Here is a 13,313-nt window from a genome sequence, read left to right as displayed (position 1 = left end):
GGAATCGCAAGATCCATAATCTTCCAAATGAGAGTTGCTCCTATAGAAATAGAGGTACTGGTACGTTGACGCGTTGATGGCTAAGCAATCTCGTGTTTGCCCGTGACTCGGCTTCCTCGACTGAAAGATCTGGACAGCCTTCTAATATGATTGGCAGAAGGAGCAAGTGCAAAAGCTTCAAGCACTTACCACCTTGCTAGAATTGTCGACATCAATCTTGAATCCATCCGATTCTTGTCTGGGCCATGCACATTCCCACCTCCACACATGGACAATCGAATGCCTCATACTTGGGGCATCAATATTGCCGAAAGCGGTCTATCGATAGCGGCCATTCGTCAGAAAGTACTGCGGGGGTGCGTCTACGGGCCGACGTGATTGTTGATCTTGAAGTGTATCAGGTTGTCAACGCCTCATGAGGACCGCTCGGAATACTCATGATCAAATCTCGATCTCCACGATATACATTCCACATTTTTGCGGGCGAATCTCGATTGGCCGCGTCGATAAGCTTGTCTGCGTCAGGACAAACACCTAAACTGCAATTTGGGCTTACAGAGCCTCGACACTAAAAGCCGTCGCCGCCGGTGCTTGGACTCCACTGCAGCGTCAAACAAGTCAAAACTCAACCATTCCCCCTTTTTTGGGGCACTCACGCTGAAGGGGATGAGTGAACTTCAAAAGTCATTCGCAAAGGCCAAATTGGCTAAGCTTCCCGCCGAAGTCCCCATGTATAGCTCAATGCATATCCCAGAAGAGCACATTGAGGATGATGCCTCCTCTGCCTCCTCGGTCTCGTCAACCGGCACGTTAATGCCGTCGCCGACGAGGAATCTTTTTGCGCGCAGAAGCGCAGGGTATGTGACGATTTCTTTTTCATGCCATTATCTCTGCCAACTCTGGTATTTTCTAGAAATGCATCTTTACAATTGCACATACCTGTCATGCATCGATCTGCAACTCTGACTGACTCCCGTGTGCAGACAATCAATGCAGGCGCTTTCCTGGTCTGACTTCTTCAGTCAAGAGTTGTTCTTGCCCGAAGAAGTGGACGGCCTGCGAATTGTACATCATGCTTATCTCACACCACCGTCCGGATCAGGCCCTTTGTTTGTGATGCATCATGGCGCAGGTTCGTCCGGTCTCTCGTTCGCAACCTGCGCCGAGGAATTACGACGAGTGCTTCCTGAAGCGGGCGTATTGTCCCTCGACGCAAGAAGTCACGGTCGGACGGTGATGAGTCCCGTCTCTCGGGCCTTGAATCACGAGCAGCCATCAATGGGGGCTGCAGCACAGTCTGAAGCGGATGATCAGATCGAACTAGATCTCAGTCTGGATACGCTTAGTCGTGATCTGGTCTTTGTGGTCCAAGAGACTCAAGCGAAGCTGCGGTGGGAAACACTCCCGGATGTCGTCTTGGTGGGCCACAGTCTTGGGGGTGCCGTCATCACAGATGTGGCGAAGAAGGGTGCGCTGGGAGCCAAATTACTGGCATATGCAGTATTGGATGTTGTGGAAGGTATGGGGCTCGGGAAATTCTCTTCTCTGTACGTTGGCATGGGTGTCATCATCTGACCTGAAGGGCTTCACAGGGTCCGCAATGGATGCTCTCCAGAGCATGGAAACCTATCTCTCTACGCGGCCGAGTCGATTTGCTTCCCTCGCCTCTGGAATTGAATGGCAGTGAGTTCTTCTCGCTCTACGTGGAACCGTGAATCTACTCAAACTCATACTCATCTCGCTTTCTTCCCCTCTAAAGTACTCGCTCGCGAACGATACGAAATACCACTTCTGCCCAAGCGTCGGTTCCCTCACTTATCTACGAGGAAAGCGATCCTAGCGATCCTGCTCGTCCATGGGTCTGGCGCACCAATCTCTCCGCCACAAAGCCATTCTGGGAGAACTGGTTCATCGGGTTGAGTCGCAAATTCTTGGATTCCCGAGGTGGGAAGCTGTTGCTTCTGGCTGGCACCGATCGACTCGACAAGGAATTGACCATCGGTCAAATGCAAGGTAAGTCTTGCCGGGTCTCAAATCACTTCAAACTGTGCTAAATTGTGATGATCTTGGCCGTAGGCAAGTATCAGCTCCAGGTGTTCCCGGAAGCAGGTCATTTCATTCAAGAAGACCAGCCAGCCAAGACCGCCCAGGTACTGGCGGACTTTTACAGGAGGAACGATCGTAGCGCTCTAGTGCTTCCACCCAAAGTGGGTGATTTACAAGCGGCGGCTGCGATGAAGAAGGGCGCCGGTGCTTTTCACAAAAGCTGAATGACATCGTCGCCATCTGTGTACGACGGAGCCGGATAGGCATGCTTCTCATCTTTGAAGAAGGCATGAGCATCGTCATCGGAGAAAGACATGAATTGCGAATCTACCTTCACCCCTACTATCCAATCAATAAGGAAATTACTGGACTACGAGCAAAGGAGAAAAAAAAGAAAAAATGGGATGAATGAAATGTCACCTGAAGAGTTCGTGATTGCTCATGGTGATAATTTCTCTCCCGAAGACACCTTCCAAGTTTCTTCCCCAATCTTCTCAAAAATCCAAATGTTTTCAATCATGCCACCACCATGCCGTGACACCTAAAAAATGATTGCATCCCAATTTGGTAAACGCCAGGAAAGCTCATGCTGCGCATGGCTCGAAATATTTTGTAATTAAAAAAAGTGAAAAAAAACCAAAAAAACCCTTGTGGAAGATAATGATGTGCAGGGCACCGGGGTATTTGCGCCGAAGAACTCCAGTAAATAAGATAAAAAAGGGAATAGAACTCTTGCCGTAAGAAAAAAAAAAGGGCACGCGCGAATGAATGCCAGTCTAGGGGAGATAAGCACCTCCCGCGATGACCAAATTCATGTTTGTGAATTTAACTTTGTAGACGGGACTCTTCTTCGTCGGGAATGCGCTGATCTGATCGGGTGTGACGACAACATCCTTGCCCTTCTTTTTTTTCTTGCTGGCGGCAGCAGCACTCGCCGGGGCATTGCTGGCATCAAGCTTGGCACCAGCGCCGCCTTCACCAATCACACGTCCCTGGTTTGCAGAGTCTTGGGAGCCGACCACATCCCAGATACGGAGTACATCGACCATCGGCACCTCCGGAAACAAGCACTGTAGATTCAACGCTCCAGCTGAGTGACCAGATGCCACCTTTGCCGTGTCCTCGCATGCGCTTCAACAGTCGACCGGGGGCAAGATCCCAAAGGAAGATGGAGCCAGCGTCATCGGCTGATGCCAGAAGCTTTCCATCGCGACTGCATTCCATGGCAGTCACATTGCCGGTATGGCCGGTGAACATACGGACGGCATTTCCGGTAGTGATAGCCCACATGCGGACAGTCTTGTCGGAGCTGGCCGTAAATACGTAGGCAGAATTTGGATGGAAGCAGACACAATCCACGTCCTGATCATGACCGACGAAGATACGCTGCTGGCGGATGTGATCCGTTAGCCAAAGCCGAGCTGTACGGTCTGATCCACCGGAAACAAAGTAATGGCCGAATGGGCCCCATCGCAGATCCCAAACGGGACGGTCATGGCCTTTGTAGACGACAAGACATTGCCACGTGTCGAGGGACCACAAGCGAATTGTCTTGTCCGCAGAAGAGGAAAGAAGGAAGCGGGCGTTAGTGGGAACGTATTCATCGCCCGGATTAGTGTCGGCCTTGGTTGCACAAGGAGGGAAGGCAACTGCATATACTGGTCCAGCATGACCGATCAAACGCCGTGAGTTGGCTGGAGGGAGATCATCCAGATCGGGATAGGCTGCTTCAATATTCTTCCCATCGAGACTCCAAACTCGAATGTATGACTGAGCGAAGCCAGCGGCAACGAGCATGTTGTCATCGGAAAAGTCCATGCAGTTAATACTGGGCAAAATCAGCACGTGTGCAATCAAAAAAAATAAAAAAAAAAGAAGAATGAAGGAAGTTGCGGGCTGGCGCCATACCTGTCGAAGGTGTTGTGGAAGGTAAACATGCAAACGCTCACCCCTGGTCCCACGCCACCAGTACGGCCTTCAATCTTGAAACGGTCTCTGTTTTCTCGAACCTTCATGCACTCAATGGCAACATCACGAGCGGTTGATGGAGGGAAGGGAATGTCGGCACGAGTTGGCGCCTCCTCGTCCTCCTCCTTCTTGATCATCTGTTCGAACTCCTGTACAAGGGTGTTACGACCCGCAGCCGGCGGTTCCTTCGCGTCCTGGTCGGCCAACTCAGCCCGCACATCATCCTCCAGTTCCTGTTCCATCGGCAATTTTCCAAGTCTCAGTCTCGGTAGTGTTCCAGCCATGGCGGGATTGTCTCCTGTGTATGCCGAACCGGGGTGGTGACCCGGAATACCTTCGTCTTCAGATGGGAATTGACCCGCTCCAACCTGACCTAGCATGGCAGCGAAGCTGAAGCGGTCGTCGGAGGCACGGTCCATAGTCTTGACGGTACAATAGCTGCTCAGGATCGCGTTCATCACCGAGCCTCCCTCTTTTTCTTTGCTTTCCAAAAATTGCAAGAGATTGGTATATGCAGGGTTGCTGAGAACAATGCGGTACTTGTTTGTGCGATAAAGCTTTGCGGTATCGTTTGCCTGAACATGTTCCGGCAGACTGATAGGCTCGAGTTTGCGAACGTCGTCGGTGTGCTCTGGAAGGAACATATTCTTGTTGGCATCGAAAAATTGCTTGGCGTCTTGAGGATAGAAAGCGGTAATCATGTTGAGGAATGAATACACAAAGAGTGGCCATAGCACGCGACGAAGCTCAGGCTGGGAGATTTTTAGCAATCAATGATACGGAGAGTGCCCAGGCACTTCGCTGTTTGACGGGAAATAGTTCTTACCTTGTAAAGATCCAAATTCTCCTCAACCCACGCCTTAAGTAACTCTTCAAATTAATCAGCAAGTGCACAACTTGGTTTGCCTTTGGCACACCGAGGTTTTACTTACCAAATCCTTTCCTGAACTTGGGCCGAGCATCTTCTCCTAAAGGCGGAAGGGGTCGGCCATCAATTTCTTGGTTGGCAGACTCCATCCGAAGCATGGCTTCAGTTCGGCTGTAGCCCTTCTTTGCTAAATAATCTATAACCTACTCGCGAAATTATCAATCAGCTTCTGTTGTCCTGAATTTTCTTGGTGGTAGTGAATGGGACGGACGGCCTTGGATCCAGAGGGAAGCTGCTCCAGTAGTGATTCAAGAGGCACTGCCGGCTGGACAGCCGGATTTGGAGACGGGGAAGGCACAGATGAGGGGACATTGCTCGCAGTCCGAAGAGCGCTCGTGGTCACCTGCAGCTTCGCAGTCTTGCTGGTATTCCGGGGAGCTTCGTCACATCGCTGGCTGGTCGATTTCCCAGACAGCACGAGCTTGATCCGAGGCGAGCGCTCATCGAGACTTGACTTAGATACAGGGGTTTCAATGGGTTCAGATGGTCTGGTTCGCATGGGAAATCGCAAAAACGTCTTGGTTGACGGGAGAGCATGTTTCTGGAATCGAACAACTTCCTTTGGAGGTGACTCTCTCAGACGTCCCGTGTTGATTGCGGGAGAGCTATGAGCGCTTGGGGACTGCGCGTTACTCTCACCTGGACTCCAGCTGTCCAGATCCTCAACTCGACGCTTGGGACGTGGTGGCTTAGATACACGCCGCTTCGGAGGAAGATACTCTTCATCACTGTCACTCTGATCCTGGTACTTGCGTCTTTTTCTCTGAAACCCCATGGTTTGAATGTGGGAGGGGCAGAGACTTGAATGAGATGTTGAAGAGGAGCTCCGTGAATATCAGAGATATCTCGCATTCAAGAACACAGCTCGGCTGAGCATCCAAAGAAAAAGAGGCAAGAGCCAAATCCCGAGACTTCGTGAGACAAAAGCAAAAGCTCAGCTTGAACCGGCTTCAAGATCAAGGATCACAAATGATTCAAGTGAGAGGTCGTGCTCGCAGGCTCCGGTAATCATGGTTGATATGCTTCTAGCAGTGACCCAACTTCTGGATAGGCAAAGAAAGTTCGATATCTTTCTTGAATGCGATTTCTCAAAATTGAAGATTGGACGAGAATCTCATTGAACTTTGAATCGAAGTTCGAGTTTCCATGATCTTCGAACCAGACACACCGTTTCTCAAGGGACGGAAATGTGCTAAGAGTGCAGAATGCCAAGACATGCAAATGCCACTTACAATTTGATTCAAATTCTGCTGTGACATCGCACCACTCTGCGGTGGCGGAGGGCCAGGAGGAGGTGCTGAATGAACAGGCGTTCCTGACATTGGTTGCGACGACATGGTCATATTCCCGCCATTTGGGCCAGGTCCCATGCTACCACCTCGTGGCGCAGGGCTGGGAGCGCCTCCTGGCGCAGACATCGCGATTGAGCCGACAGAAAAAAATAAAACCTTAAATACTCAAACGCGATGCTAACAGGTCAGGTCAAATTGTTCAACACAGATGAAAGGCGTCGCGACACGTGACAGGGCCTGACAGGGCGACTTCTAAGACGAATTTGATATCCAGTGGGCGGTGGAATCCCGGCAGAACGAGCTCCCCGGACTTGATAGTCACATGACCTTATCTCGGAGGTCGCTTTTCCCCGCGGACAGTTTCCACTGCCCAAACATCTTTGAATGCGCAGATTTTTTATGAGAAGTTGAAGACACTGGAAACTTGCTTGAAGGGGCCTCGTTTTCGCATCGGCTCTCACACTTTCTCCACACCTCTTGGTCACCCTTTAAGATGAGTCAAGAGTCACCAGCTCAACAGATGTTTACATCTGCAGATCGCATACGACAACTGAACGATATCGACAAGGTATGGGCTACAGAAGCTTGCTTTAACCACAAGATATTCACAAGCGATATTTTAGGATATTTCCCAGTTGCTTCAGTCGGCTGGGCTCGCCATTCAAGCCCTCACGAACAACCAGCCCGACTCAAATGGCTCAATGAACGGATCTCTCGATTCCCACAAGGCCCAATTCAAAGAGGCGGTCTCCAAATACTTTGCGCTTCTGTCCTCCGTCGATGTCCGGCTACGTCGACAAATATACGCTCTTGAGGAAGACTCCCTGGGTCAAGAATTGGCCGGCAAGCCAGGTGACCCTAATGGTGCCGGCGTCGGTGCCGCCGGGTCAATAGGAGCCGGGTCTGGTGCCGTAAACCCCTTGGATATCAGTTGGTTGAACAGCAGGAAAGATACCGTGGGGATGGACAAAGAAGCCGAGCTGTGGGCTGCGGCAAGAGGTTTTGTGGAACACCTGGCCCGCGCGCCCAACGGAGACTCGCGCCCCAAGGAGAGTCTTGGGTCGGATGAGATGCAAGTTGATTGAGCGGGATTATGGATGGAAATATTGGAATTTGGGTGGTGCTGTGCACGGCGCGTTAATTGATACCCCGGCTACAGCAGGAACTGTGTCAGCCACAAAAATCGAAGATTCAATGAGTTTTGTAAAGTTCCATCAGCCTGAACTTGGACGTAAATAATATGCTCTTGAAATTGGAATCTCGCAATGGTGCTATGAGAGAGACAGTATTGTGTGGGCAAATCTAGCGCGATTAAAGTGGACTACCAGAGTCTTCATCACCTATTCCATCTGCCCAGGCCGAAACACTTGAATTCGCTTACTTCTGCATGCCCTTGATCATTTCCAGTTGTGTGGCGCGATCACGGTTGCTCTCAGACAGAGAACCAAGACCTGAAATATGTGTCAGACCCTGAGTTCAGTCGCATCACGCGGGGGAAAGACTTACTGCGCAGCTCACCCACAACATCCTTGGCCTTGCCAAAGTAGACCTCTTCTATAATTTGGTATCATAGTCAGTCACTGCACTCCCCGAGCCACAGACGTAATCAATATGGCTAAGTCGATAACTTACGCAACAAATTTCGCATCTTCAACTCCATGTCCTCAACCAATCGTCCAACATTCGCAATGTGACTAGCGTCCGACTCAACGGGCAGATCGGTCTCGACCTGACGGGTCATATTGCCGCTCAAATCCATCTCACCAAGAGCCTCGGTCTCGTTTGCCAGGTGAAGAATCACAGTACTTGTCAGCTTATAGTGGGACATGCGAGCACGATCGGTGGCCTCGAAGACATGAATGCTATCCCATTCGCCAGAGCTTTGAGAACCGGCGGTCACTCCTAAATGGCCGAGATCCGTCAGTCACAACAGCTTTATTTTGATATTTGTAAAGTCTCCTCAAGCATCCAGGAATGGGCAAAAAGGAGGAATGCGTTTGAATGATCATACCCTTCTTCAGCAAGATCACACCTGCGAACCCATCGTCCAAGTCCCAGAAGTACACACTGCCGACGCCGCCCTCATAATAGAGCTCACGGTAAACATCGAACGCCTCGTTCGCAGCCACTTCAAGCTTGCGCACACGCTCACTGGGCACAGTGCCGTCCTCCAGGGGAGGGTCGAATTCATTGCTCCATGGCGAACGGTAGCTGTCCCCGTCACGGTTGTAGTCACAGAGCAGATAGTCGCGGCCGGTCTGCGGGCAGCGGCGGATCTCCAGGGGCTGGTCAACGGAGGAGAGGAGGTCTTCGGTCAGATCTGGCACAATTGTCGTGATCGCATGGAGATTGGCCTTGGTATCGCGGGGGTTCAGGCGCCGAAGCAGATCGCTGAATCAAACCTGGTCAGCTTGCGGACATTCGGTACGGTCGAGGCGGGGTTCCAGGAGAGGAACTGCATTGACACCCGCATGTGTTCTTTGGTGCCACCTGAGAAGGAATGTGACATGCTGAGGAATACAAGAGGCTTGTGAACTTACAGCGCGCTGTCAAATTGAGCGTCAGCCATGATGTAGAGATTGTGGTGCTCCTGGGGGCCTTTGGAGTTGGTCAACAGTCGGCGTTGTTGGCGGGCGGTGCGTGGATGTTTCTGCGGGCCCGCGTGGAGCTAGCATCTTATCTCAGTCAGCTCGCTGGGGCTCCACTCGCATCTAGAAGAGGGCAGGCGAAGGTTCCAGTTTGGGATCATTCATTCATGACTGTCTAATTTGGGTATATATGTACATGTGGTGTTATACCATTTGCGACCAATAAGAGTAAGGTCTCATCTTCAAATGTGCGTCGCCTCTCAATCGCTATCGGAAAAGATGGCAAGTCTGGTCCTCCGTGGTTGGTCCTGGTTTCGAGTCTGTCCTGAGCCCGCCTTTGGATTTGACTGAAAGATGGCGCTTGCATCAGGGAGGTCAGAGTCAGAGTCATCCTCTCCCATTCCACTTTCCGCAGCTCTTGGAGGTGAACGTATAAAGTGACACTCTACATCAGAGGCCTCGGGAGACATCAAGGCTGAAATCTCATCGCGGTCAGAGTCGACATCCCCAGCATTTGGCGACTTCGACTTTCTTGAATGTTCGGAAGATGTGAACTTGGTTAAAGGCTTTGCTGCCGCATTGAGTGCCCTGTAACGGGGATCTTTGGCTGCTCTCTCATTTTCTAGAGCAATGATCTTCCTGTACCGATCTTCACATTCGGGGCCGGATTGATCCATTTTGCGTAGTGTATTGATCATGCGTCGGGTTAAAGCCCCATGTGTCACCGACTTGGTCGGTCTCGCAACAAGCTGTAATTGAGGAAAGGCATCTGTTCGCGGATGATGGATGAATTGGGGTGATGTGTCCCCAATATTTTGGTATAAATGCTCCAATTCCTGCTGTTGACTGACAGAGAGAAGGACGTCTTGCAATGGCGGCACCGCGACAGGCTCTGGCGTGGGCGTGCGAGGTCTCTTTTTGGGAGTCACCTTCTTTCTGCCCGACTTTGCAAAGCTTTCCTCGAGAGTTGATGCGCGGGTGAATCCCGTTTCCACGTCGTCTGGCATATGGAATTTCTTTGGTGGCCTCTTGGGCACCTTCCCCTTGCGTTTGGGCTCCGGCAGTTCTGATTGAGAATTCTCCGGAGGAATCTCTATGTGGCGTTTGTCGGCGATAGGACGGATCCCAGGAGGCAGGATTCGAGCAGACCGATCGTCGTGGAAAGTAAACCTAGTACCACTCGCGATCATTTGCTGCATCTTCTCGTAGTTGTCCTTTGCCTTGGTGTAATTGTCTTCTTCTTTCCCCTTCATGAGCAGTAACGTAATCTTGCCGGCTCTTTTCCGGCCCGTTCGACCCATTCGCTGCAACATGCGAATGGGAGAGGCAGAAGAATCATAGCACACGATGAGATCGACCTCACCAATGTCCAATCCTTCTTCGCCAATGGAGGTGGCGACAATCGTGTTGTAAGTGCCGGCCTTGAACTTCTCAATGATGGACAGCTGAGTCTTTTGATCCATGCCTTCAGAGCCCTTGGCCGAGCTTTGTCCCACAAAGACGTGTGGACGGATCATGGGCGCATACCGCTGAAGCACTCTGGTCACTTCTTCTGCGCTGTCTCGGAAATGCACAAAAATCATCACTCGGGTTGCGCGACCAGTATGACCCTCGACGGCCTCTTTCCCTTCTCCGGCATCCATGAAATGATTCAAGATCACAGACTTCAGATACTCCAACTTAGGATGACCAATAAATTCAGGGTTCTTTGTCCAAGGTTCAAGGTGACTGACAAGCTTCTTGAAGCTTTCATCCTGAACGACTTGTTTCTGCCACTTACCTCCTTTCTGACCATCTGTATTTGATTTAAAATGCAATATGTGCCTGTAGAACGGGACGATCCCGTGGTATTTCAACAAGTCGATAGCGTGGGCCAAACTGGCAAGAACCGTGAAAATGGCGTTCACCTTGCCCTTCAAGCCAAAATTTGCATTGCGGCCTGCATCGGACCCCATCCACTGCTGTCTGGCTTTGGTCAGACCAAAGGCCGTCAGCCCCATGGGGTCATTTCCCCAGTATGCGTTCATCGTTCGAAGCTGACTGACGAGTGGTCGAAGTGTGGTAGATAACAAGTCCATGCAGAATAACATCTCATCGGAATTCTCAAACGTCTCAATTTCCACGTCACGGCTATGCACATAATCACGTATGTCCAGGGAATGCTCTGTACGGATTTCAACTCGGGAAATGTCCAAGCCATCAATGACCGCCTGAACCGACTCGACTGTCGACCCAGGGGTGGCTGTCAATGCCAGCACACGGAAACTCTGATTGAAGCGTCGAAGAAACTTGACCACCTCGACGTAAGCGTACCCGCCCGTGGCGCGATGGGCCTCGTCGACCACCAAGAGAACTATGCGTTTTGGGTCCGCAATGCCCGTCTTCAAGTCGTTGATCAAGGTTTGCGGTGTCATGAAGAACACCCGCTTTGCTTGCCATTCTTTCGCTCGAAGGCCCGGCGCAGCGCCACCGGTGAGCATGGTCGTTTGGGATCGAGGAATTCCGGCAATTTCCAAGCAGGCCGCTACTTGCTGTGACACCAGGGGCTTGGTCGGCGCAACAAAGACCATCTGTGCGTCCTTTGTCCACCGATACCAATTGAGCATAACCGTTGCAGCTATGAAGGTCTTTCCCAGGCCGGTGGGCAGGGCAACCAGCAAGTTGTGAAATAGCCCTTTTTGAGCGATGTTGAACTGATAGTCTCGAATAGTTCCTATGTTTGTAGGATACCACCAGGTGTTCAATGTCTCATTGTTCAGCTTGTGGTGGGTCGGACGCTCATCTTTGTCGGGGGGCGCCCAGTCTTTTTCTTGCGGCGCCGGATTGTGGTTCTGCGCTGCCATGCCATACAGAGTCATCTGTCGCATGTACTGGGGTCGGTTCGTCGGTCGATTGAAACTCGATTGCGACGTAGGAGGCTGGATTGATCGTAATACCGGCGACAAGCACGGCGAGGAATCAAAAGCATCGTCGGGGATGTCTTCCAGCTCGAACGACATATCCATCGGAGTAATCACCTCGCCGGACCTTGCAGGCTTCGAGCCCGGTATGGTCGCTTCCAGGACTTGTCGCATGGATTTTTCCTCCTCGAATGCGTCCAGTGATGCAGCCAGTGCCTCTCTGAGGGCCTCCTCCTCGTCGTAATTGTCGTCATCATTTTGCCGGTTTTGTTGTACAGGGCGCTCGATGGATACAGCCGGCTTTGTTATGGGAGAAGTTGCCCTTGGGACGGGTTTTTGCCAGCGGGGGCCGCGAATCCGTTCGGGACTCGAGTCGGGTTGCGTGAGCTGGGTGACGAAGATGTTTTCTTGTATGTTGCTTTGCTTGGGCACGAAGCTCCGGGACTTGGAGCGTGCGTCTCGCTCATACTCTTCGGACGAGCTCCGCCCATTTGTGAAGCCGTCATCAAAGTCGGAGAACTGGTCTGTCTCGGACGCGATTTCCCCGGCGCCATCTGTGCTGCCCGGAGATGAGTGCACACGACGACGTTTCACCGGACGACGAGGAAGTTCCTCATTTGGAGAATCAGGAACTACAAAATCATCATCTGAGTAGCCTGATACAGTCCCAACGTCAGACATGGTGGCGAACGAGCCCTGCTCGGCGCTGTCTCGTTCGCAGCACCTGCAAATACCGCGCGCGTCATTAGTGTCGCGTGGTCATGTGATTAAGATGCCCGTTCTTCGACCGGGCCATTAAGCCACCGAGACGCTCTATACCTCTTCGTTCGTCTGCCTGTTCCACATTTACTTACAACGCATCATTATTTCCCACATATTGAAACAGCAGGTCGAGGATCAACCGGCTTCTTGCTTATGGTCCAAGATTAAAAGACTCAGACACACAGTGGTATTTCACATTTGCGCCCGATCTGTTGTCCAACGATACTTTTTCCAGGGACTCTATCTTATCCTTGCAAGACCCGTGACGATCTACGATTGGAACACAGTCGACCTGGGGTCAATGATGCCAATCTTGAGACTTACAAAGCTATCCGTGACACTTGCTTTGAATTGGAGAGGACTGGACCCGCGACTCGCCTTCATGACTGACCGGACAATTCTACCTTCAAGAAGAATTGGAAGCTCGATGTGTAAGGTTTCTATTGGAGGAATACTATCCATCTCTATGTAATAAGTAGTAATACCTTGCCGGCTACATAGTTCCCTTTGGACCTCTCGTCGCCTCTCAGCTAGAAAGCCAAGACATCTCAGCGTAGTTTCAGAATCCAAGCGCAGGCAAGTGATCATTCTTGTCAATTACCTCTCCCAAGCCCAGACCCCCTTGGGCCAGGAGTGGGCTGCGATAGCAGCATCTACAGCAGACCCTTCATGCATACATAAATCGGGTGACCACACAAGGGGATATCACCAAAGCCACTGCCAGACTCGGTTGATGCATTAGTTGTCCCCCCATGTGCATCCAGGACCGAGCAGCAAAACAATCTGTCTGGACTCGGCTTGTCCTCGTCCGCAGATCCCAGTGGATGAG

At 51.4% G+C, this 13,313-nt stretch overlaps 4 protein-coding genes across 4 annotated transcripts; 2 read left to right on the top strand and 2 right to left on the bottom strand.

Moving 5' to 3' along the window:
• Positions 1-666: 666 nt before the first annotated feature.
• POX_e07076 (Protein phosphatase methylesterase 1) lies at positions 667-2,270 on the top strand (the record flags this gene model as incomplete). Its single annotated transcript, XM_050115886.1, has 5 exons — positions 667-857; positions 984-1,519; positions 1,593-1,683; positions 1,760-2,013; positions 2,077-2,270. 5 exons carry the CDS (start codon positions 667-669, stop codon positions 2,268-2,270), a joined length of 1,266 nt encoding a protein of 421 aa, XP_049968346.1.
• A 552-nt stretch (positions 2,271-2,822) lies between these two features.
• On the bottom strand, positions 2,823-6,360 carry POX_e07075 (uncharacterized protein; the record flags this gene model as incomplete). Its single annotated transcript, XM_050115885.1, has 7 exons — positions 2,823-3,136; positions 3,192-3,874; positions 3,955-4,766; positions 4,841-4,884; positions 4,947-5,085; positions 5,154-5,705; positions 6,175-6,360. 7 exons carry the CDS (start codon positions 6,358-6,360, stop codon positions 2,823-2,825), a joined length of 2,730 nt encoding a protein of 909 aa, XP_049968345.1.
• Positions 6,361-6,727: 367 nt separating this feature from the next.
• Positions 6,728-7,319, top strand: POX_e07074 (uncharacterized protein; the record flags this gene model as incomplete). The annotated part of the gene is made up of 2 exons (XM_050115884.1): positions 6,728-6,802; positions 6,858-7,319. The coding sequence occupies 2 exons, from the start codon at positions 6,728-6,730 to the stop codon at positions 7,317-7,319; spliced, it is 537 nt and encodes a 178-aa protein (XP_049968344.1).
• Positions 7,320-7,611: 292 nt separating this feature from the next.
• On the bottom strand, positions 7,612-12,403 carry POX_e07072 (ATP-dependent DNA helicase mph1; the record flags this gene model as incomplete). Its single annotated transcript, XM_050115883.1, has 6 exons — positions 7,612-7,685; positions 7,741-7,788; positions 7,867-8,136; positions 8,246-8,625; positions 8,775-8,902; positions 9,272-12,403. 6 exons carry the CDS (start codon positions 12,401-12,403, stop codon positions 7,612-7,614), a joined length of 4,032 nt encoding a protein of 1,343 aa, XP_049968343.1.
• Positions 12,404-13,313: the final 910 nt, after the last annotated feature.

Source organism: Penicillium oxalicum, chromosome V, assembly GCF_001723175.1.
Source record: "Penicillium oxalicum strain HP7-1 chromosome V, whole genome shotgun sequence".
NCBI classification, from domain to species: Eukaryota; Fungi; Ascomycota; class Eurotiomycetes; order Eurotiales; family Aspergillaceae; genus Penicillium; species Penicillium oxalicum.
The sequence above is the reverse complement of the archived record's forward strand: the minus strand, read 5'-3'. Positions and strand labels throughout refer to the sequence as shown.